A 21,880-nucleotide genomic window follows, 5' to 3' on the forward strand; every position below is an offset into this window, starting at 1 on the left:
GAGCAGGACAAAATTAAAAGCTTTAAATTATTTTCAGTCATTTTCCTGGGAGCTCCTTCTCAGTCCAAAGCTCCTAAGTCCCTAACTCAATAATCCAAAACAAAAATAAAATGTTTTGTATTCAGCAGAGTCAAATAACATTTCTTTCTTAGAATAATAAAGTTGCCACTTTAAAGCAAACAAAGAAATCCATCCATCCATCCATTTTCTAACCCGCTGAATCTGAATACAGGGTCACGGGGGTCTGCCGGAGCCAATCCCAGCCAACACAGGGCACAAGGCAGTAACCAATCCTGGGCAGGGTGCCAACCCACCGCAGGACACACACAAACACACCAAGCACACACTAGGGACAATTTAGAATCGCCAATCCACCTAACCTGCATGTCTTTGGATTGCGGGAGGAAACCGGAGCACCCTGAGGAAACCCACGCAGACACGGGGAGAACATGCAAACTCCACGCAGGGAGGACCCGGGAAGCGAACCCGGATCTCCTAACTGCGAGGCAGCAGTGCTACCACTGCACTACCGTGCCGCTCACAAAGAAATATAATAGCATATTTTGTTCTCAACAGAAATGTTTTTTTTCCCCACAATACAAGTATGTTTATTTTCCTTGCTTTTCTTTGATATATTTTTCCCTTCCTAAATTCTGAGGAATAGCACATCCTGCCACCCTCAACAAATGTTCAAGTTGCCAATGTTTGTTCAAAGTAGGAGTGTCTATGTTTTTATGCAACTTTACAAAAGTACGTAAGTGCAAGCATATGTCACATGATGTGTCCAATGACATCATTTAACCCTTAATTACTCGCACTGGTGTATTTTGTTCACCAATCTCAGTTATTTTTTCCAATGTCCTTTTACTTGAACATTCCGGTAGCATCTGTCATCCATCCTCCGCTTGATTCACTACAAGTACAGTGTCACAAAGGTTTCACTCTAGTGTGCCCTCAGCTAGTTTCATGAGTGGATGCACAGTTGCAAGTTCCATATGGTGCATTTGGTATTCCACACAGGTACTTACGTATGTATGACAACAATGAGATGTTCTTCTTGCAATGACTTTGCCTGCAAAGAACATTAAACAACTGAAGTGAAATGTGATACATGTGCAAACCCTGCAGTGGTTGAAAGTGTGACTCGTGACGAATGAACACTGCAGAAGTGGATCTAGTTTATTTGCAGATAGTCCTAGACTGTGTCAAACTATTTGGTAAAATGGTATTAAATTACATCAAAAACATGTACAATTTAAAATTATTGCAATACTTTATATTAAAACCTCACAGCATGCATATAAATAGCCATTTTAACACTGGTGAGTAAAATGCACCACGTACTTATGAGATGAGAAATGGTACGAGTATTTAAGAATTAAAATGTTAAAGTGTTAAAAATAAAAACAGAACCATGAAAATAAACTCAACAAATGCAAATATAAAGAATTAAAACATCAAAAACAATGTAAAAATGTGCTTAGAAAACAATTTCATAAAACAGCAATTTTTAATTAAAGTCTTTTACCAAAAATTTTAAGCTGTACTTTACCACCGTGATGGCACATATTGTGTGTAGAATGATTTTTCCATATAAGTCATAGTAAGTACTACAACATAATTGAGAATATGACAGATTTTAGATTTAGTCATTACTAAAAAGTATTCTATGGAGTCTTTTAGTTGTCAAGCAAAAAAAATGGTTTATTAATAATTAATAATAAATTATTACCATTCAAACAAATTATTAACTTGTTTGATCGAATTACATAAGTCGTTGGAATAGATTTTTTTGTTCCTTGATTCTTATTTGAGTAGTAAGGAGCCTGCTCCATATTAATTTGTTTGAACAGATAATTATTTTTTTCCGCTTGCAGTTCAATTCTTATTATGGAGCCCCATACAGTTTTATAGTTCAGTGAACCGTAAGTGAACTGTAAGGTGTGTGTTAAAATCAGTGAACCGGAAGAGGAACAAACTGGAATACCACAACTATTGAAGCAGTTCTTTTGAAAAGTCCTGAAACAAGTGTCACACACAGGAGAATTTACAAGAATGGATTTATAGAATTTTCTCTGAGAACGTGATATTCTGGAGTCAGTGGTGGAAATGTTAACCGAAGAAAAGGTAACTTTAAAATCTAGTCAATAATGCCAATGAACAGCATACAGTAGGCTGAAACTATTGGCTGGCTATGGTCTTCCGGTTCCAGTTCACTAAACTGCATACCAGGAAAAAAAAAGCTACTGAAATAAGAGTCAGGGAAAAAAATTTAAATAATAATTTGTTAATAATTTGTTCAAAGTGATTTTTTTTTTGCCTGACACCTACAGGGCTCCATAGTAGTCACATGTAACCAAGATTAAATTATAGTGAAACTGTATTGCCAACGTCCCTTGTATATGGGACATGTCCCATGTTTAATAATTTTGTCCCCTGTCCCGTACTGACCTTTCAGGGACACCCAAATATCCCGTATTCAGTTCATTTTCAAATTTTGTAATAAAAATATATTTTTACTACCTTCTTACGGTACTTAGTTGTAACTTTATAAATAATTCTACTTTCTTTTCTCAGATTCTCTTGATGAAAATAACCCAAATGTAACAAAGTGTCTGCTGCCTGTTTGCAACTTGTTCTGTTGCTATGGTTGCCAGAGGACAGCGACACTGTTACCATTTTGCTCTCCAGCCATGCTGCTGTGCAGTTCTGTATCAGCATTGCAATATACGGTGTCAACAAAGTGAATTGTTACTACTTGCCACGGCCCACCGCCCACTTTTTTTCTAACTTAAAAATGAATCCATCCCAAGATGCCAAAACGTAAGTGTAAATTTCGTGATGATTATTCCAGCAAATGGACATTTATCAAACAAGGCAAAAGCTGTTTTGAAGCAACTGTGGTGTATGTAATTGCACTTTCAGTATTGAACATGGCGGGAAGTCTGATATCAAGCCACACATTATGTCTCTCATTTTATATAATATATTGGTCTGGGTGTGTGGGGGGCATGTATAAATTTATATATATAGTAATATAGAGAGAGATTTTAAGAGTGTCCCGTATTTCTAATTTTCTAATCTGGCAACCCTAGTATTACTGCTCTGAATGATGGCAATGTAATTTTTTTAATCCTAGTGAAAAAACTAGGGAATGTTATAACCAGAAGTCAAAATAAATCTATTTTAACAAAGCCAAAGATGTGAAACTGCAATTGTAGTATAAATAACAAGAAACCAGAAGAGTTTCACATAACCAAACCAAAAATAAAAGGCAAAAGTCATAATCAAGAACAAAGGGGATTGTAACTTAAAAATCTAGAAGAACAGTAACTGACGCAAAGAGTTTATAGTGAATATTCATAAACTTTGATATTCACAAAGCTTAGCAACAGCCTGATAATCGGTAAAAACAAAATGCACAAAATGGTGACACCCATAACACAAACAATATGGTGTTAAAGAAGAACATATCCTATTTTTAACATTGCTAAACAAATGTTTAAAAAAAAAATAAATGTAACCATTAAATTCCCTGGCCTACCAAACCTCCAAAACAATTCCTTGATGGTTTTAAGAGGCCAAGGAACAACTTCAGAAAAATAAAAATGTGATTAGGACAAAAACAAGATATTGAACTTCACATTTAAATTCAAAGTCAAAAACAAGCCTAGAACTGAAACTGAAAGTTACCTAACAAGGACAATGTTCAAAAGTGTTTTTTTTTTCAGCAAAAGTCCATCCTTTATATTGCTACAAAGTTTGGATGCTGCTTAATGCATGCTACTATTCTGATAATAGTAATAGATAATAATGGCCATCATGATGTGACAGGTCACAGAAACCATGTAGCATAAAAATGACTTAAAGCTCTAAAATGGTTGTGCAAATAAATAGAAAAACAAAAAAAAAGAACTAAAAATGTAGACACCAGTAAAGAAATAAATGCACCATATAGTGACAAAATGATGTTGCTTAAACATTATTAGATAATAAATATGTTGTAATAAAAATGGAACAACTGACATTGTTAAAGGATAACTTTGGTATTTTCAATTCAAAGTTATTTCTTTTCAAATACGGCATATATAAAATTGCTATGTGAAATTGTGTTAATGTAAAAAATATTTTGCCCTCACTTGTGTTTACGGAACACGGGTATAACCAGAAAACAAAAGCATGTACATGTGTGCGTGTACTGAATGCATCCATTTTTCCAGCCAAGACAGTTGTCGAGGGTTGCTGTGTGTCTTGTGATTAGATACACATTGTAAAATAGCTTATACATGTCATTTTTGAACAAAAAAAAAACACCAATATTATGAGAATCAGCCATTTTAAAAGAAAACCAACTATATGCACCACCTCAGAACGAATATTTCACCTCCCAGGGGGTGATTTCCTCTAATTTTGTTTTGCTTTACTGTATATCAATATTTATGTGCAAACTCACACAAGTGAATAGGAAACATATTGTTACTTTGAGAAAAATAATACCAGGAATGTGAGATAAAAATTAATATTTCCAGATTCCTTTTGTTGTCACAATCATGTGTCGGAAACACGGAATGAGCATTTTCTTTTATCGAAACCCAAAGAGAAAGTGTTTGGTAATTTTTTTAGGCTTTTATTTTTTGTTGGTCTTTCATACTCCATTGCCTCCATTGTAAACTGCCAGTACAGGTAAGATATTTTAAAAATCTTCATAAATTGCTGAAGTTGGAACACAATTTTGCATGGCAAATTCAAAATAAAATGTTTCTCAAGAAATAACTTCAACTTGAAGTGTACCAAGCTTATCTTTTAATCTTCTAGCTTAGGCTGCAGAATATATTGCAGTAAACAATCTTAACAATTTATAAATCAAATTGAGGATATAATTCAGCCATCAAGCAGCTATCATTTAGTTTCTATGATAGTATTTTCTAGAAGAATTTCCAAAAAACCACATCATGTTATTTAAAAAAATCCTATTTTCAATTATTGCGACATTGTACTAGCAAAATATTTACATCATCCTTTGATGGGAAGTATTTGCTTATGTATCATTTTTTGTGCTATAAAACAATAGTTTGTAAAAAAAAAAAATCTACTGGAATCTGTATTTATATTTACCTCAAGGAGTGTTTACAACATTATAAAGCATTGCTTTCTTGTACTGTTTGTGTTTTTTTCTTAATTTATATACTTATATTAAAGAATTGAGGTGACTTAGGTTTAACTTACGTTTTTATAACATTTCTAAAGTTTGAGACTTTAGGACCACCATGGTGTGAAAATCCCAGTTGGATTAGCTTGATAGTGTAAAAACAAGTATGGAATAAAGAGCTAAAATATGTCAAAGATGGTAATTATAAAAAAAAACTTAAAATGTTATCTATTAATAACACTGACTCTTCTTTATTTTCAAGCTCCCCAGATCAAACTACCTCCTCAGAACCTGGTCAGTGTGACTGGTAAAGATATCATCTTCCATTGTGAAGTCTTTGCTTTTCCCATGGTTACAATAGAATGGTGGAAAGATGACCACTCGGAGAGTCTGCCTGGTGATGACCCTCATATTTCTGTGCAAGTATGCCAAATCTCTTTTGACAGCTTTAAACAAATTCAAACATACATTATGAAATGAGATGAAGGAATTCTTTCTTTTGATGATTATGTTTTTGGTTGACCTATCTAACAATCAAACAGAAAATGATGAGAGGAAAGCAAAACAAAACAAACAAAAATCAAAACTTTAATCTCTCATTTATATAAGTATTCAATCCCTTGACTGTCAAATAAGATTGATGAACTGTCTATTCTTACAGTGGCTCATGGTGCATACAAGTACTGTGGCATTTTGTGCTTTATAGAGAGCTGGCTTAAATTTGGTATACCTGACACTGTTTTAATTTTGGATGAGCAGACAGAGACCCAGTGCAGTGTGGAGAAAGACAGGAGGGGAACTGGTCATCTATATACGTAAATGAAGAATGGTGCAAAAGGAAGCCTATCAGAGTTAAAACTGCAGTTTGTAATTCAGGCATTGAAATTCTGACTGTCAGAATGTGCCACATTATTTGCCCTGGGAGATAAATTACATTATTCTTATTCATGTTTATATTTCTCCCTCTGCAAATGGGGACTTAGCAATTGTGACCTGTCTCAAAACATTTAATGATGACTCACTCCGACCCTGCAGTTACAATATGTAGTGAGTTCAACCATGTGATTTTGGAATGAACAATGACACATTTCTATCAGTTTGTGACTGGTTCCACTCGAGGAAATAAAAAGCTGGACCTGCTATATTAAATTGTTAAAGATGCCTTTAAATGTAAACTACTGGCTCCTACAACCTGAGTCATCATATTCCCAGCTATGAGACTATTATTAGATGGCAATCTGTTACATTGAGAACAGTGAGAAACTGGAGGCTGAAATGGCTCTGAATGACTGTTTCCAAATGACAGAATAGGAAATGATATGTGAGTCACCTGGGAACGATATTGAGGGCCTCGGTCACTGCATCACAGATTGTATTAACTTCTGTGTCGACACAGTGGCACCCACAAAGAGAGCGTGTTGCTTTCCAAACAACAAACCCCAGATTACTAAGTAGCTAAAAGGTCTCCTGAATGAGAAAAAGAGAGCATTCAAATCCAGAGACAAAGAGGCTCTAAATGACGTACAGAGTGTGTTAAAGAATAATCTGAATGAGAGAAAGAATGCATGAATGATTTCTGACATGGACTGGGTATGATTAAGGGACTTAGGAGCTAGAAGGGGATGTGGAAAAAGCTAATGCCCTGAACCAATTTTTTAATCGATTTTCCCTCTAACTGCCACCTTCTTCCAATGACAAGTCTCCCGACACCATCCCTACAACAACATCAACTATTACCACATCAGGTGGAATGGCCATTGACAAGTCCAACTCTGACCATCAATGTGGAGTGCCCATAACTGAAAACCAAGTAAGTAGACAACTGAGGAAGCTACACACAGGAAAAGCTACAGGACCAGCTGTAGTCGGTCCTTAGTTCTTAAGGCCTGTGCCGACCAACTTTGTGGTGTCCTCTGTCACCTGTTTAATCTGTCCCAAAGGCTTCAAAAAATGCCACCACTGTTAAAACATTTTGTATTAATCCTGTTCCAAAGAAGACAGGTGCCTCTTTGCCAAATGACTACAGACCAGTGGCACGTACGTCTTACACAATGAAGACCTTTGAGAGCCTAGTCCTGGATTATATGAGTCATCTTGTGGTAGACCACCTGGACCCACTGCAGTTTGTCTGTCGGACAAAGATTGGAAAAGGAGGATGCAATTCTCTGTTTGCTCCCCAAGACTTATTCTCACCTGGACAAAGCTGGCAGCACTGTGAGGATTATGTTTTTTGTTTTCTCTAATGCCTTCAATACCATCCAACCATTCCTGTTAAGGGTAAGCTCAGAGACATGTAGGTGGATGAGCCTGCGACCTGGATAATAGACTATCTGTTGAACAGACCACAGTTTGTGAGATTCAAGAATGTGTTTTTGATATGGATGTGAACAACACTGGAGCACCACAAGGAGCAGTCCTGTCTCCTTTTCTCTTCACTCTGTACATCTCTAACAACAAGTATAACACCAGGACATGTCACTTGCAGAAATTCTTAGATTATTCTGCATTTATCGGGTGTATTGATAAAGGAGATGAGACAGAGTGTTGGGGTCAGGTGGAAAAGTTTGTTTCTTGGTGCAAAGAGAATTGTCTGCTTCTTAACATCAACAAAACTAAGGAACTGGTTATTGACTTTTGCTACACCAAAGAGCCTCTATGTCCGGTCGCTATTTAAGGAGTGGATGCAGAGGTGGCCCACTCCTACAAGTGTTTGGGGGTCCACATTAATGACAGGTTGTTCTGGTATCAGAACACGGAGGATCTATATAAGAAAGGGAAGTACAAACTCTTTAGAAGACTGCATTCCTCTAATGTGGGAATTGATGTCTTTCACATTTTCTATAACTATGCGATAGCCAGTGCGATTCTCTTCACTGTGGTGTGCTAGGCTGGTAACCTCACTTCAAGAGAGGCCCACTGAATCAAAAAGCTAATTAAAAAGACAAGCTTGGTTATACCCCCTGGCGGTAGTAGCAAAGGACAGGATTAAAACAAAACTGAGTGCCATTAGAGACAATGCTGCACATCCTCTCTCTGACACACTAACACTGAGAACTTTCAGCTAACAAATTATTCAACAGAAATGTGTCAAGAAACTCTACCGGGGCTCCTTTGTAAAACACCAATACGTTTGCATAATGCCTTACTGTTACTGTGAGCTCTTCTTTCTTTTTCATTTTCTTGCTTTACAATCATTCTGGTGTGTCTTCAGACTAAAGTGTGTGTGTATATTTATTTATTTACTTACTTATCTACCTCTTTATGTATTTATTTATTTAAAGAGGTAATGTAAAAAAACAAATATTCCCCATGGGGCAAAAAGAAAAAATAAAAATAAAGTCATATCTTTTCTGTGGTGCCAAAAATTGTGCTCAGGTACATCCTGTTTGCTTTACATATGAGATGTGTCTAAAACTTGACTGGAGCCTACAATTGACAAATTGAATTGATCGGATATAGCTGGGAAAGACACACACCTGTCTATGTAAGGTATCCATAATTCACACTGCTTGTCAAGGAAAAAACAAATCAATGAAGTCCAAGAACTTCAGACCTTCATGATGAAACTGTCATGAAGCATAGATCAGGGCAAGGTTATAAAGCTTTGAGGGTTCCTACGGCAACAGTGGCCTTAATAATTATGAAATGGAAGAAGTCTAGAACCACCATCTGGCCAAAACTGACTAAATGGGCAAGAATGGCCTTCGTCAGGAAAGTTTCTAAGAACCTAATGGTCATTCTAACAGAGCTTTAAAAGTTCTCTGCTGAGACGAGAGAAGCTGTCAGAAAGGACGTCCATCACAACACCACTCCATCCCTGGCATTTATGGTAGAGAGGATAGACAGAAGCCACACTTGAAAAAAAAAATCTAAAAACTTAGAACTCCAAGCACAATGTCAAAGCAGCATCATGCTATAAGGATGCTTCTCAGCATCATGGACAGAAAGACTGGTCAGAATTGAGGGAAGGATGAATGCAGCCAAGTTCAGAGAGGTCCCTCAAGTGTGCAAGCAACCTCAGACTGGGGTCACAGCTTACCTTAACAATGACCAAGTGACAACACTGGTGTGGCTTTGGGACACATCTCTGACTGATTGAGTGCCTCAGCCTAAGCACAGACTTAAATCACATACTATAGTACTTCTGTGGATAGACCTGAAGAGGGCAGTTTACAGATGTGTCCCATCCAATATAACAGAGTTTGAGAGGATCTGCCCGGAAGCATGGGATAAACTGCCCAAATCCAGGTGTGCAATGCTTGTAGAGACTTTCAAAAAGGATTCAAAGCTGTAATTGCTGCCAAAGTACTTAACTAAGAGTTTGAATACTTATATGAATGAGAGATTTCAGTTTTTGATTTTTTAATAAATTTGCAAATTCTTCTAAAAGCATGTTTTCAGTTTAGCATTATGGGTTATTGAGTATAGCACGATGAGTAAAATGGCAAATTAATCCATTTAAAATTAAATGTACAACACAATAAAGTGTGCAGAAGGTTTAGGGGTCTGGAAACTTTCTGAATCCACTGTATATATTTATATTTATTCATGACCCTGAATTGAACTGAGGAGGACTGAGAATGTATGCAAGTAGGTATCGACACTAAAATAAAAAACAAAAGTGAAAAGCAGGAAAATAACTTTTTAAATAAAATTTTATTCATCCATTTTTAAACCTCTTTATTCATGTTATAGACTTCCATGTTAGAACTTTTATAAGACTTCAGATACAATTTAACCTCTCAATACAAATAGTAAAATGAAAAATTAACCATTCCATACTGGGACAATTAAGTTTTAGCTAACCAAAGTAGGCTGATTGACTGAATGGTCTCCTCTCATTTGTCAAAATTTGTATATTTTTACATGTCTATTTATTTGCAATGTATTACTTGCTAACTTTTGCTGTCAAGATAGTTTCACAAAGTTTCCTTGTACTTGTAAACTAACATTATATTAGATATAAGCAAAAATTGAGATATGATAATCTGACTACAGGAATGTACTCTTTACGTTACCTCTGGTAGCTGATCTAAGACGTAAAGATTGGTTAAGAGGTCTGCCCTCTATTTTAAAGTGTACCTCAGGCCAGTAATTGACGTAAATCCAGGGCCACCTCTTCCATATAGCTGAACTAGTGGTAGACTGTGGTTGGTGGGAGCATTTTGTCTACCATCATAAGTGTTGCTATAAAAAAAAACTTAAAGTCAATACTCCTTACTTCCCCCCATCATGTTTGACCTAATATCTATGTAATGTTTCTTTCAAAAACTCCAAGGGGACAGCTCTTCAATATAATAGATGTAAAGAAATTGCCCAAAATACTCCATGTTTTGGGTCATGCATTTTCACCGTTGCCTAGGGCAGCAAAAAAGTTAGAGCCAACCCTGCATAAATCCCTTTTATTTTAAGCAGTTAGAAATTGGTAGGGAGCCATGTAGTAAAGTAGGGGTGTAGTCCTGCAAATAATAGAAGATAATTATTTTCAGATTTTCCATCTAGACACAGTTACCAATTCACCTTTTCATCTTAAGATGTGACACTTATTGGTCTCTCGTGGTGGTCTTAAGTCCGGCACGAGATATGCTCTGTAATGGATAGCAAGTGGAGGCTGACATCCTGGCTCTGATGGTTCAAGGCTCCTTACCTGGCTGGGTGGCCTCGCCAGTAAACAAGCAAGAAGAGTCGCATAGCGAAGAGGTTGGAACATGGTATGGTATGATATGCTGGAATCCCGGAAGGGCACGCCCAAGGATCCTTGCACAACCTATATCATGGAGGTTCAACTTGGTTGGACTATTTACTCCCCCTACACACAAGATGGCAGTATCCCTGGGTGACATGTCCCATGCGGACTACTGCAGTGCTTGCTGGCAGTTGTGGCACTGCACAACAGCCCTGTTGGATTCTGGGGGTGTCCCTAGAGGGTGCTGTAGAGATTAGCATTCCCTACTTTTTCTGTCAGAACTGGAAGTGGTTTGGTCAGGCAATGCTCTGACATTCAAAATACTCCTGGGTATAAGATAAATGGAGACACCTTGCCAAGTAAAGAGGCAGTAGGTGACACTCACCAGGAGAGTGGAAAGAGTAGAAGAGCATTTTGATTGTGATTGTGCATTTATTGGCTGTGTTCACATGGGAAGGTTGATGACAAACAGATTTTGGTTTGGGACTCGATGGTACCCCCTTATGGTTACATCTACTTCTTCATTTTTCTATTATTGTCAGCCAAACAGGTGCTTAAGCCATTGAGACAGAGACTACAGGAGGAGTATAGAACTTAATTTTCCTTCTGTGTGTTGTGGTAAGGATTAAAATTGATCTGATTGACAATATGGACACATTCCAAATTGAAAGGTTTTGAATTGTGAATTCAGAGAATCTATATATAATTCACTAAGGCAAGACAACCATGAAAAGCACGCCGAAGGGGCGTGGATTCACTAAGCCGCCGACAAGTGAGACACCTATGGCGCACACAGGAAGGAGCCACGCCCACCAACTCCAAGACCATTGGATACGACGACAACTCGCAGGGCCACGCCCACCAACTCGGACGCGACGACACAGAAAAAATGCCGTCATTTATGTTCGTCTGTCATAGAGGCCACAGGTGAATTGCCATATGCAGCGTGTGAAACAGTTTGCGAGGGGTATCCCATGGGATCCTTAAAACAATCCTTTAAAACTGAGGTTAAAGCACAATGAAGGAATCAGTCTTTAAAAACCAATAAGCCCTGTGCCTCTGTTTCATTACCGTCTTACCTGCTTCACCAATGCAGGCCCTGCAACAGTCGAGACGCTCTGTCAGCAGCTGACCTTCTCTGTGCCTGACCGGTTCACACAGAGGCAGCGCAAGAGAAAGCCGCGCCAGAGACAGACAGAGGCACACACAGGCAGCTGGTGGGCGGCTCTCCGTGAGTTTCTCTTGCGAGCGGACACATGACCAGGCGGTGTGTATGTTTCGAGAACGAGGCTGGACGCGGCTTGCGACCGGGCACATGAGCAGGCAGTGTGTATGCTTCGAAAGTAGAGTGGACGCGACAGGACCATCTAGGAAAAATCATGTCACGGATGTGATTCGCTGTATGCAGTGTGTAAAACAGTTTGTTTGTCGCAGATGTGAATCGCTGTATGCGCCGTGTAGAACAGTTTGCCAGGGGTGACCCTGTGTCTTTCCAGAAGTGTTCAACCATCAATAAATAATTATGCAGCGTTTGTTATGCCGCGGGTTCACTATTGTGTTGTATTTTGCTCTCTCCAGAGTTCCATCTTTTCATTCACTTACTGTTGTATTCTCACACTAACCTGTTTTAGACAACCGTGTCTTTCCAGAAGTGTTTACCATTCAATAAATAATTATGCATGAGATTGAGTGTGTGTCTAGGCGTGGGTAAGCCGTTGAAACCCATTCGGGCTGCAAACCGTGGAATTGCCACTAAGTGCGACTCATACGCTCCCACTGTTTTCGTCCCTACCCTTTGTACACACCCTCCCACACGTTGACTGTTAATAGAGGCATGTTTCTCGGAGGTGAATCGCCATATGCAGCGTGTAAAACTGTTTGCGAGGGGTATCCCATGGGATCATTAAAACATTCCTTTACAACTGAGGTTAAAACACAATGAAGTGAGCAGTCTTTAAAAAACGAGTTTTCAGTTACGACGCACGACCGCGTGCAGGAGAGAAAAGTGTTGTACACGCTACATACAACAATTCGCATCCGCGACAAACATGCGTCTTCTTAGATGCTCCTGCACTTTGTATACACCCCCCTCCCACCTCGGTACGCCGCACGGATGATTGTGTGTTGGTTCGTTCCGTGCATTGTTACAATGTTGCTTTTCTTGCTGATTTATTACATTACCGATTTTGCAAATGTTAAATTTTCTCCTGTGCTTAAAAATTATTAAAAAACCGGCCTGATTATGCGGCGTATGGTACGCCGCGGGTTGGCTAGTTTTGAATAACAGAATGATTTTGAGAAGAATGGGGCTGCTGTGCAAACAGCAGCATATGGTGGCCTGTCCCATTTTATGACAATTTGGTCCCTAGAAAATAACCTTTAGGACAGGGGTTGCCAACTTCAGTCACGGAGGACCACCGTTGCTGCAGGTTTTCATTCTAACTCTTTTTCAATGAGTGCCCTGTTTGTTCTGGTAATTAAATTCTTGTGAATTCATTTTAATTGAATTGCTTTTTTAAGATTTGCTTCCATGAATTTCTTCATCATTCCTCTGAATTGCTTCATTTCTTTCTTTAAATGGGACCCAAACAGAAATTAAATCTGAAGTGAGGGAGCTAACAGAAGACCAACTAATTCAGGGCCTCAAACTCCAACCAACTAGTTTCTTAATGAGTTGCCAATTCTTGTTGTTAATTAAACTCGTTCTTTAATTTCATGGCTTTGTTGCTGCTCTCCTGGTGCATTAGCAGACATTTCCGAAATTGTTCACTTTCTCTTTCTAGGAGCACTGTTAAAATGTTTTGGGGACCTGAGCAGATCAGCATTTTTGAGCCCTTCACCTTTCTTTATTTTTCAGATATTGTATGATGGACACCAGTTGTTTTGGCTCATTTTGTATCTTATTATTGTTTGGGTGCTAATTAAGGAAAAAGAAACAATTGAGGAGTCTGAGTGTTCAAGAGCAAGTCAATTAAAATTAATTAAAAAAAAGTTAATTAGCATCAAAAACAGGTCACTCATTAAGAAAAGGGTTGGAATGAAAACCTATAGCCATCGTGGTCCTCCAGGACCGGAGCTGGCAACCCCTGCTTTAGGAGGATTTATATGCCATATTTATTTTTTAATTGTATGCTGAATGTGAGTCATTTCAAAGTATGCATCACAATATTCTTCGTATTCAAAACGTTTTGCAAAGTATTTAACATTAACTGTGAATGACTAGTAGGAAAATTGAATTTTTAAAACTATTTGGTGAATTCTGCCCCTGCGCCCTCTGTTGAGTGGAAGTGGCTCCAGCAGATCCCCATGACCCTGTAGATAGGATATAGCGGGTTGGATAATGGATGGATGGATTTGGTGAATTCCAGTGCTAAGAAAGAATCATTACAATGTTGCTTATTAAGAAATGAAGAGTTGTAATTCAAATTAATTTTATTCAGAGATATATATCATTATGACTCTTATGTTAGTCGATTGTATAACGAAGGTATTCTAGAGTGGCAACATGTTAACACATGCAAGTAAGAATTTCACCTAATTTGTACCCATTAAAATAAGGACTATATACTGAATACCTGCAATCCAATATGGATGAACAAAATAATTTTTTTACAGATTTGAGCCCCACTGGGTATTTTGGTTGTAATTTATAAGGTATAATAATGGATATTTGAAAACTTATACGTTCTATTTGGCATACTACAGAATTTTTTAACTTACTGAAAGAACCAGGGGCCTCATACATAACACTGTGCGTAGAATTCGCACAATAACATTACGTAAGCACAAAAGCCGAAATGTGTTGCGCACAGAAAAATCCAGATGCAGGAATCTGTGTGTTCGCCAACTTCCGCGTTCTTCCGCTACATAAATCCCGGTCAGTGTGAAAAGTAACGCTCGTGCACGCGCCCGCTGTCCTGCCCCAACTCCTCCCAGAATTACGTCTCTTTGAATATGCAAATCAATATAAATAGCCCTTAAGCTCATTGTTCTGTTAAAAGACAATGGGAAAAGCAAGAGGGAAAATATAAGAATTTCAGCGAATAACAAGTGGAGGGAAGGAAAAATGTACTATTTGTTGGTTTAAACAGTGGTATAAACAACGAAAGGAAGCTGATCGAGTGACATAGTGTGTCGAAGAAACTCGAAAGCTCAAGTTCACAAAGTCGCACAGTGCCCGAAATAAAAAAGAATTGGTTACATATCAAAGTCGCTGTGAAAAGGCGGGTCATAGCCCACCGTCTGAGTGTGATATGAAAGCTTATTAGGGTACAGAGAAAAAAAAAGCCACACAGTGGGGAAAAAGCAGGAAATGACAACTTTAATTTCGAAATTCTCATCGTAAGTAAAGTAGCATGTTAAATGCTTTGTTTTGTATGTGTTCTTCTATGTGCTCTATGTGTGTGAATTACTACGTGCTTCTTAAACTGGCTTTCTCTACCTCCGACAGGACACAGAATCCATTACATTTGTGATATTACAGCTCTCTGAGTAACTAAAATACTGAGATTTATATGTGATATTATTTTCATGATGATAGGAGTTAAAGCATGCTATTAAACAGGGAAACACGGTGGCGCAGTGATTGTGCGCAACCTTCGATGAAATAATTTATTGCAGCAGTACTCAGGGGCAGCTCTAGGCTCGGGGAGGCCCTGGGCAGAGAAAAAATCGGTGGCCCATTTGCCCGCCAATGCCAATATGGTATCTTATGCAGGGAGGATGGCCACGTCTGTTGCGGACACTGCATAGCCACCTCGTGCTCATGACACAAGCGTTTAACTTTCGTCGAAATTTGCCGCTGCGTTTTTAGCTGTGTCATTATTTTCTCTTTCTGTTTTATATTCAACTAGCAAAATACCTGCGCTTCGGAGCGGAGAAGTAGTGTGTTAAAGAAGTTATGAAAAGAAAAGGAAACATTTAAAAAATAACGTAACATGATTGTCAATGTAATTGTTTTGTGACTGTTATGAGTGTTGCTGTCATCAAGGATTTGGTTATTATTATTTGTTTCAATCAGGTTCGTATTTGGAGGATGTGTTGTGTTCAAGTTACTTTCCGTGTTTGTCTAGTCTATCCCTGACCATCTCATCTTCGTTGTCAACCATTGTAAAGATAACAGGTTTCATTCATTGAAGTGATCACCACCCAAATCGGTACTCGTGAATCTAAGATGTTTAACAGGCATTCCTGGTATTAAGTTGTGGATTTGCCTGTGAATATTTAGCGACAGCGTGTCTATGAACATAATTTAAACTTAAGCTTTACACCTTGCTTTCCTATTGATATGTCTACAAAGGCTTGTTCAGCTTCAGAGGGTTGTCCCTTTCTTACTGCATCAATAAACAGCTCATCTTCCTCTTTATCTGAGACATCACACACTGCATGCATGGGTTTACCTTTCCCATTCCTGCAAACTTTAGCGAAGTGGTTCAATTTACCACATTTTTTACACTGTCTTTCTTTAGCTGGGCATTGACTTTTTCCACCGTGTGGTTTGTTTCCACAGTAGGTGAACTTATGAATATGCGTGTATGCGTCAGTCGCTTCATATTCTATTGCCTTCTCAATTGTGTAATGCGTTTTTTGTTCAGCGCTCTTTGGAGCTCTTCCTTGTTGTCTGCGTACTGCGTTCACAATCAGTTCACGTGAGCCGCTTGGAGTACATGCATTGAAGGTTCTCAGCTGTGCTTGTGCTATCTCGTGCAATCTTGCGATGTCCACTGCTTCATTTAATGTTAGCTCAGACCCGGCACTTAAACATTTCTCTCGCACTTTTGCTGAGTTTGTGCCAAACACTATTCTATCCCTGACCATCTTATCTTCGTTTGCATAAGCACAGTCCTTCACCAGCAATTTTAACTCCGTTACAAAGTGATCGAAAGACTCGTTTATACCCTGCGTCCTTTCATTAAACTTGTATCTCGCGAATATCGTATTCATCTTATGCATGACAAACGCCAGCTTCAGCGTGTCTATGAACTTAATTTAAACTTAAGCTTTACACCTTGCTTTCCTATTCGTTTGCATAAGCACAGTCCTTCACCAGCAATTTTAACTCCGTTACAATGTGATCGAAAGACTCGTTTATACCCTGCATTTTCTCATTAAACTTGTATCTTGCCAATATCGTATTCGTCGTAGGCATGACAAACGCCAGCGGCAGCGTGTCTATGAACTTAATTTAAGCTTAAGGTTTACACCGTGCTTTGTTTCTGCAGTAGCTGCACTTATGAATATGCTTGTATGCGTCACTCGCTTCATATTCTTTTGCTGCCTTCTCAATTGTGTAATGCTTTTTTTGTTCAGCGCTCTTTGGAGCTCTGGCTTGTTCTCTGCATACTGCGTTCACAGTCAGTTCACGTGAGCAGCTCGGAGTACATGCATCGAAGGTTCTCAGCTGTGCTTGTGCTATCACGTGTGATCTTGCGATGTCCACGGCTTTATTTAATGTTATCTAAGACCCAGCACTTAAAAGTTTCTCTCGCACTTTCGCTGAGTTTGTGCCAAACACTAGTCTATCCCTGACCATCTCATCTTCGTTTGCATAAGCACAGTCCTTCACCCGTGAATATTTAGCGGCAGCATGTCTGTTGGATTATTGCTGATGGACAGCCTTATATGGGCAGGCACTCAATTACATGGGAGGCATGATGATGGAGGACGCAACTCCGCCTCACACAGCAACCGAGCTGCAGGCTATGGCCGTATATATGTACGTAAGTAGGTTCCAGTTATGACCGTTACGCGTAGAATTTTGAAATGAAAGATGTTTAACTTTTGTAAGTAAGTTGTAAGGAATGAGCCTGCCAAATTTCAGCCTTCTACCTACATGGGAAGTTGGAGAATTTAGTGATGAGTGAGTGAGTGAGTGAGTGAGTGAGTGAGTGAGTGAGTGAGTGAGTGAGTGAGTCAGTCAGTCAGTCAGTCAGTCAGCCAGTCAGTCAGTGAGGGCTTTGCCTTTTATTAGTATAGATATATATTGGCGTGGCAGCCCCTTGCATTTGGCGGCCCTGTGCAAGTGCAAACTGTGCACCTGCATAGGGCCGCCCCTGCAGTACTGTCTCTTTCAAAAGTACTAACCTCCAATTCCTCTCCTTCCTTTTCGTTCTCCAAGTAACCGATTGCCACACAATCAACTCTGTAATAGACATTAAGCCATCTGTAAGCTTAGAGCGCCAATTCTTCAAAATTTTCAAGGAACATTGAGATATTTTTGTAGTACATGTTTAATTATTCTATCCTTCACGCCAGTCCCAGTGAAGCATACAGTGCGAGGCAGTAACAACTAATTATTTACAATATAGATTATTTAAATGAAGTTAAACTTTTATCTGTATAATATAATAAACCTATTTTGCTGCATTTCATCTTAAAAATGATATTGTCATCATATGTAAATACGCACTTTATAAAGTGGTTCAGGTTGTGCAATATTATAACTGTAGTGCAAGTTTACAGTGAGGTAATTCTACTTATAAGTACAAACAGTTCTACAAGGAGCACTTGATTGAGTGCGTTTAGAGCTCTTGGGATGAAGCTCTTTCTGAACCGCGAGGTCTGTACAGGAAAGGTTTGAAGCGTTTGCTGTGTGAGAAACAGTTCAAATAGGAAGCATGGCTGAGGCACCATGTGCTTGATGCTGTATACCGATAATTCTCTTTCCGATCAGGTGCTCCGAGTGGTGCAGTGAGAGTAATATGGAAAAAGATGATCTGCTGTGGCAACCCCTAACAGGAGCAGCTGAAACAAGTAAAATAAAGTGCTTAATAGCTGAATAGTTTGACCATTCCGTGGACCATTATATTGCTACTGGTTAATTGCAATCAGGTGCATTAAACTAATAAACAATATGCGGTTAATTTTAGTGTATTTATAAAGCCGCGTCAGGAAAAGAAAGGATAACCACACAGGAACAGTAGCACTGCTTTGACGCTGGGTGCTGCCAGTCTGCAAAACTGAGCAGAGAACTTGCATACGACAGGGTATGAGGTACTGTGGAAATGAGCTTGGCTTTATGCCAAGTTTAGGTTGTATACATCGCGATTTGAACGTGGAAACATTCTTACGCAACATTTCTGTGCGTACGCACCGTTTATACATGAGGCCCCAGGACTGCCATAACATATACAGTACTTAAAGTAGAAATGAGATTACCTAATATAAGTTTTTTAAAGTTTAAATCACTTTACTGTGATAATACAAAATGCATTTTTATAACCCCCACAACTTTGTAATAAAGGTGACTATAAGCGCTGGAAAGATTGCAGGATAAAGCATTTTCATTTCATGGATACTTTTCATTATGAGAAGTGGACTTGGGCTCTGAACTTAGCCCTTTCTTTTGCCTGCATTTTGCCCCTGACTCTTCATGTCAGTATCTGTTACTATGCAGAATTAACTATTCTTTAGTCATTTTTTCCCAATGTTTAAATGCTTTTGGTTTATTATGTCCTTTTGCTTGTTTTGGATGTTATTTTTTTATTGCTTTGGATACTTTTGTCATATTCTGCATTTTCAGATTTGTGTTTTCATTTCTGTTTTTTGACATTTCAGTTCATTTATGGACTTGTATAATAAAAAATTTTTTTTTATCTTCTCGTCATGTCTGTTTGCCATTTAGAGGAATTGTGGGCCATTCAAGAGTCCTGTAGCTTGGCTTTTCCTCCTGGAATGTTGGTGCTAAAGGGCTGTACAGTACTCACTCCCACCTCTGTGGCCCTCCTGGCAGCAGTGGGCCTGATAATCATACCAACAGACATTCCATTCAAGTGTAAAGTGCCTGCAATTCCCAATTAAATTAAGCTTTGCAATGAGTATAAATAAAGGTTAGGATGAAATATCAAATATAATTGAAACAGACTGGAAGATTTCACACATTTTTCATAGGCAGTTATATTATTTATACATTTTATGTTTACATGCAGTGAATATGGATTATTAAAATATAGCACTTTTGCAGCTTAGTTTACATAATTAAGATCAACATGATCTAATTTAAATGACATTTTCTTTATTTTTTGCTTTCTGCCCTCCCCAACCATAACCTATTGACTATGTGGAGGGTGTGAATGCTTCAGAGTCATTAAAAATTTCAATCTCTGGTTTTTAACCGATCTCTACGTTTTAAGGTCCCTTGATGCCGAAAACATCAATATCTCAATGATGGGTGTGTGTTTGCGTGTGCATCTGTGTGTCACAGCTTCTTGATGATGGTCTACAGCTAAAATTGCTGGACAGAAAAATACCAAATGTGAAACTTAAGCCTGTTATGAGGTGATGGTGTGCTGATTAGTTTTTGAGTCAAATTGTGCAAGAGAAAGAGGCACTCTAGAGGAACCCTCAAATAGCGTAATTCTGCAATTAATTATGAATTCTGCTCGTCAATTGCTACTGTAATGACCTATTTTATGATCAGAAAGATCAGCATCAGAGCAGTAAATACTGAAATGTTATAGAATAGTTCAGGTAACTTGATTCTTAGGGTGCAAAACCTACTAACACTCACGTCAAAATTTTTTTGTATCTTTTTATTTATATTCTAAAAACTAAAAGAAAAATGACATTTTCAGAGCTACCCAAACAATGGCCGGTATGTCTGTGATGTCTTCTTCTTTATTACAAATAATAAGGTGTTATTTACTCTTCTTTTTTTCCTTTCCTTTTGTTAATTTGTTTCTTTCTTCACCTCCACTCCAGGTGAGCTTTGTCTCTCTCCACTCCTGATTTTGACTCACCTGGCTGAGGAGGATGTGCCTGAAGTATTTCCAGTACATCACTAGTATACTTTGGAAGCACTTCTCTGTCAGACAGATGAGAGCAAGGAAGCTCAGTTACAACCCCCACTTACCCAAGAGTTCCCTCCAGCGGCAAAAGAGGTCCTCAACAGGGCTCCTCTCTCCAACTACAATTGGCAAAGGAGAGAATTCAAACAAAACTGACACACTAACACTGAATACTTTTTGTCAACAAATTATTCAGCAGAAATGCATTAAGAAATGCAACAGTGTCTCCTATATACCAACAGTAAAACACCTGTATAATGCCTCACTGTGACTGGGACTGCCAAGTCAATTTTCTTTGTTTTTAGTCATTATGTTGTGTGCACATACCACAGTTTGTATATATATATATATATATATATATATATATATATATATATATATGTATCTGTTTATGTGTTTATTTACTTAAAGAGCTTCTGTAAAAAGCCAGACAAATAAAGCTCTGTCTATCTGCTTACCTATCAGATGAATACTGGCAGAATGAATGTTGCTATAGCTATTGGGCCACATTGTCTCTCTTTTTCTCATCTGTTTAGTCGAGGTGATGTCAGTGAGCTGACTGTTTACTTGCCTGGGTGCTGCAGCATGTGTAGGGTACAGTGTTTGTGGGGTTCTCCATGCCTGGGGGAAATCTCAGGGAAGTAAAAATTCTTGGCAGAGTCCAAGAAATGCTTTCTCACAGACCGATAATAACAATAATAGAAACCAAGAATGTCTCTCTATTATAAAAAAAACCTGTGGAATGAATGATTAGAAGACGATACGTGATCTTCACGTTAAGATCACGAAAAACAAATAAAAGAACTGCGAGATGAAAGAGAATGGGCAAAAAAAAATCAGTAGTGTAAAGGGAAGCAGCACACACAGATACAGGTGTCTCAGTGCATATAAAGCATATAAAGGACAATACATTATAAATGAAACGTCGACAAATAAAATATTTCATTATCGCAAAAAAAAGGAAATCATTAGGACCAGGTGTAATTGAAAAAATAGCAGGACAAAGCGAGCTTAGAAATAAAAGGAAAAGAGCAGAAAAAGTCTTTTCACATTCGCAAGATTCAATGCACAAAACGTAGATTTACACAATAATGGAATATACGCTATGAGAATCTGTGGAGACGCAACAGTTAAAGCAATGACAAGTTTAATTTCAAGGAAAACACAATTTGGTCAGGTGTATATTTATGATCACAGAGAAGCGATCACAACGCGAGCAGCAGAGACACAAAGTAGCAAAAAGGACAGCGGCTATACAGG

At 38.4% G+C, this 21,880-nt stretch overlaps 1 protein-coding gene across 2 annotated transcripts in view; it reads left to right on the forward strand.

The window, feature by feature from the left end:
- The window catches only part of LOC120539806 (kazal-type serine protease inhibitor domain-containing protein 1-like), a 57,544-nt gene that overhangs the window by 26,293 nt on the left and 9,371 nt on the right, over positions 1–21,880 (forward strand). For both annotated transcript variants that reach the window (XM_039770188.1, XM_039770189.1), the window contains exon 2: positions 5,412–5,572. In XM_039770188.1, the coding sequence (XP_039626122.1) occupies positions 5,412–5,572 (161 nt within the window). The remainder of the gene's footprint in view (positions 1–5,411; positions 5,573–21,880) is intronic.

This window comes from Polypterus senegalus, chromosome 11 (genome assembly GCF_016835505.1).
Source record: "Polypterus senegalus isolate Bchr_013 chromosome 11, ASM1683550v1, whole genome shotgun sequence".
In the NCBI taxonomy this organism is placed as follows: domain Eukaryota; kingdom Metazoa; phylum Chordata; class Cladistia; order Polypteriformes; family Polypteridae; genus Polypterus; species Polypterus senegalus.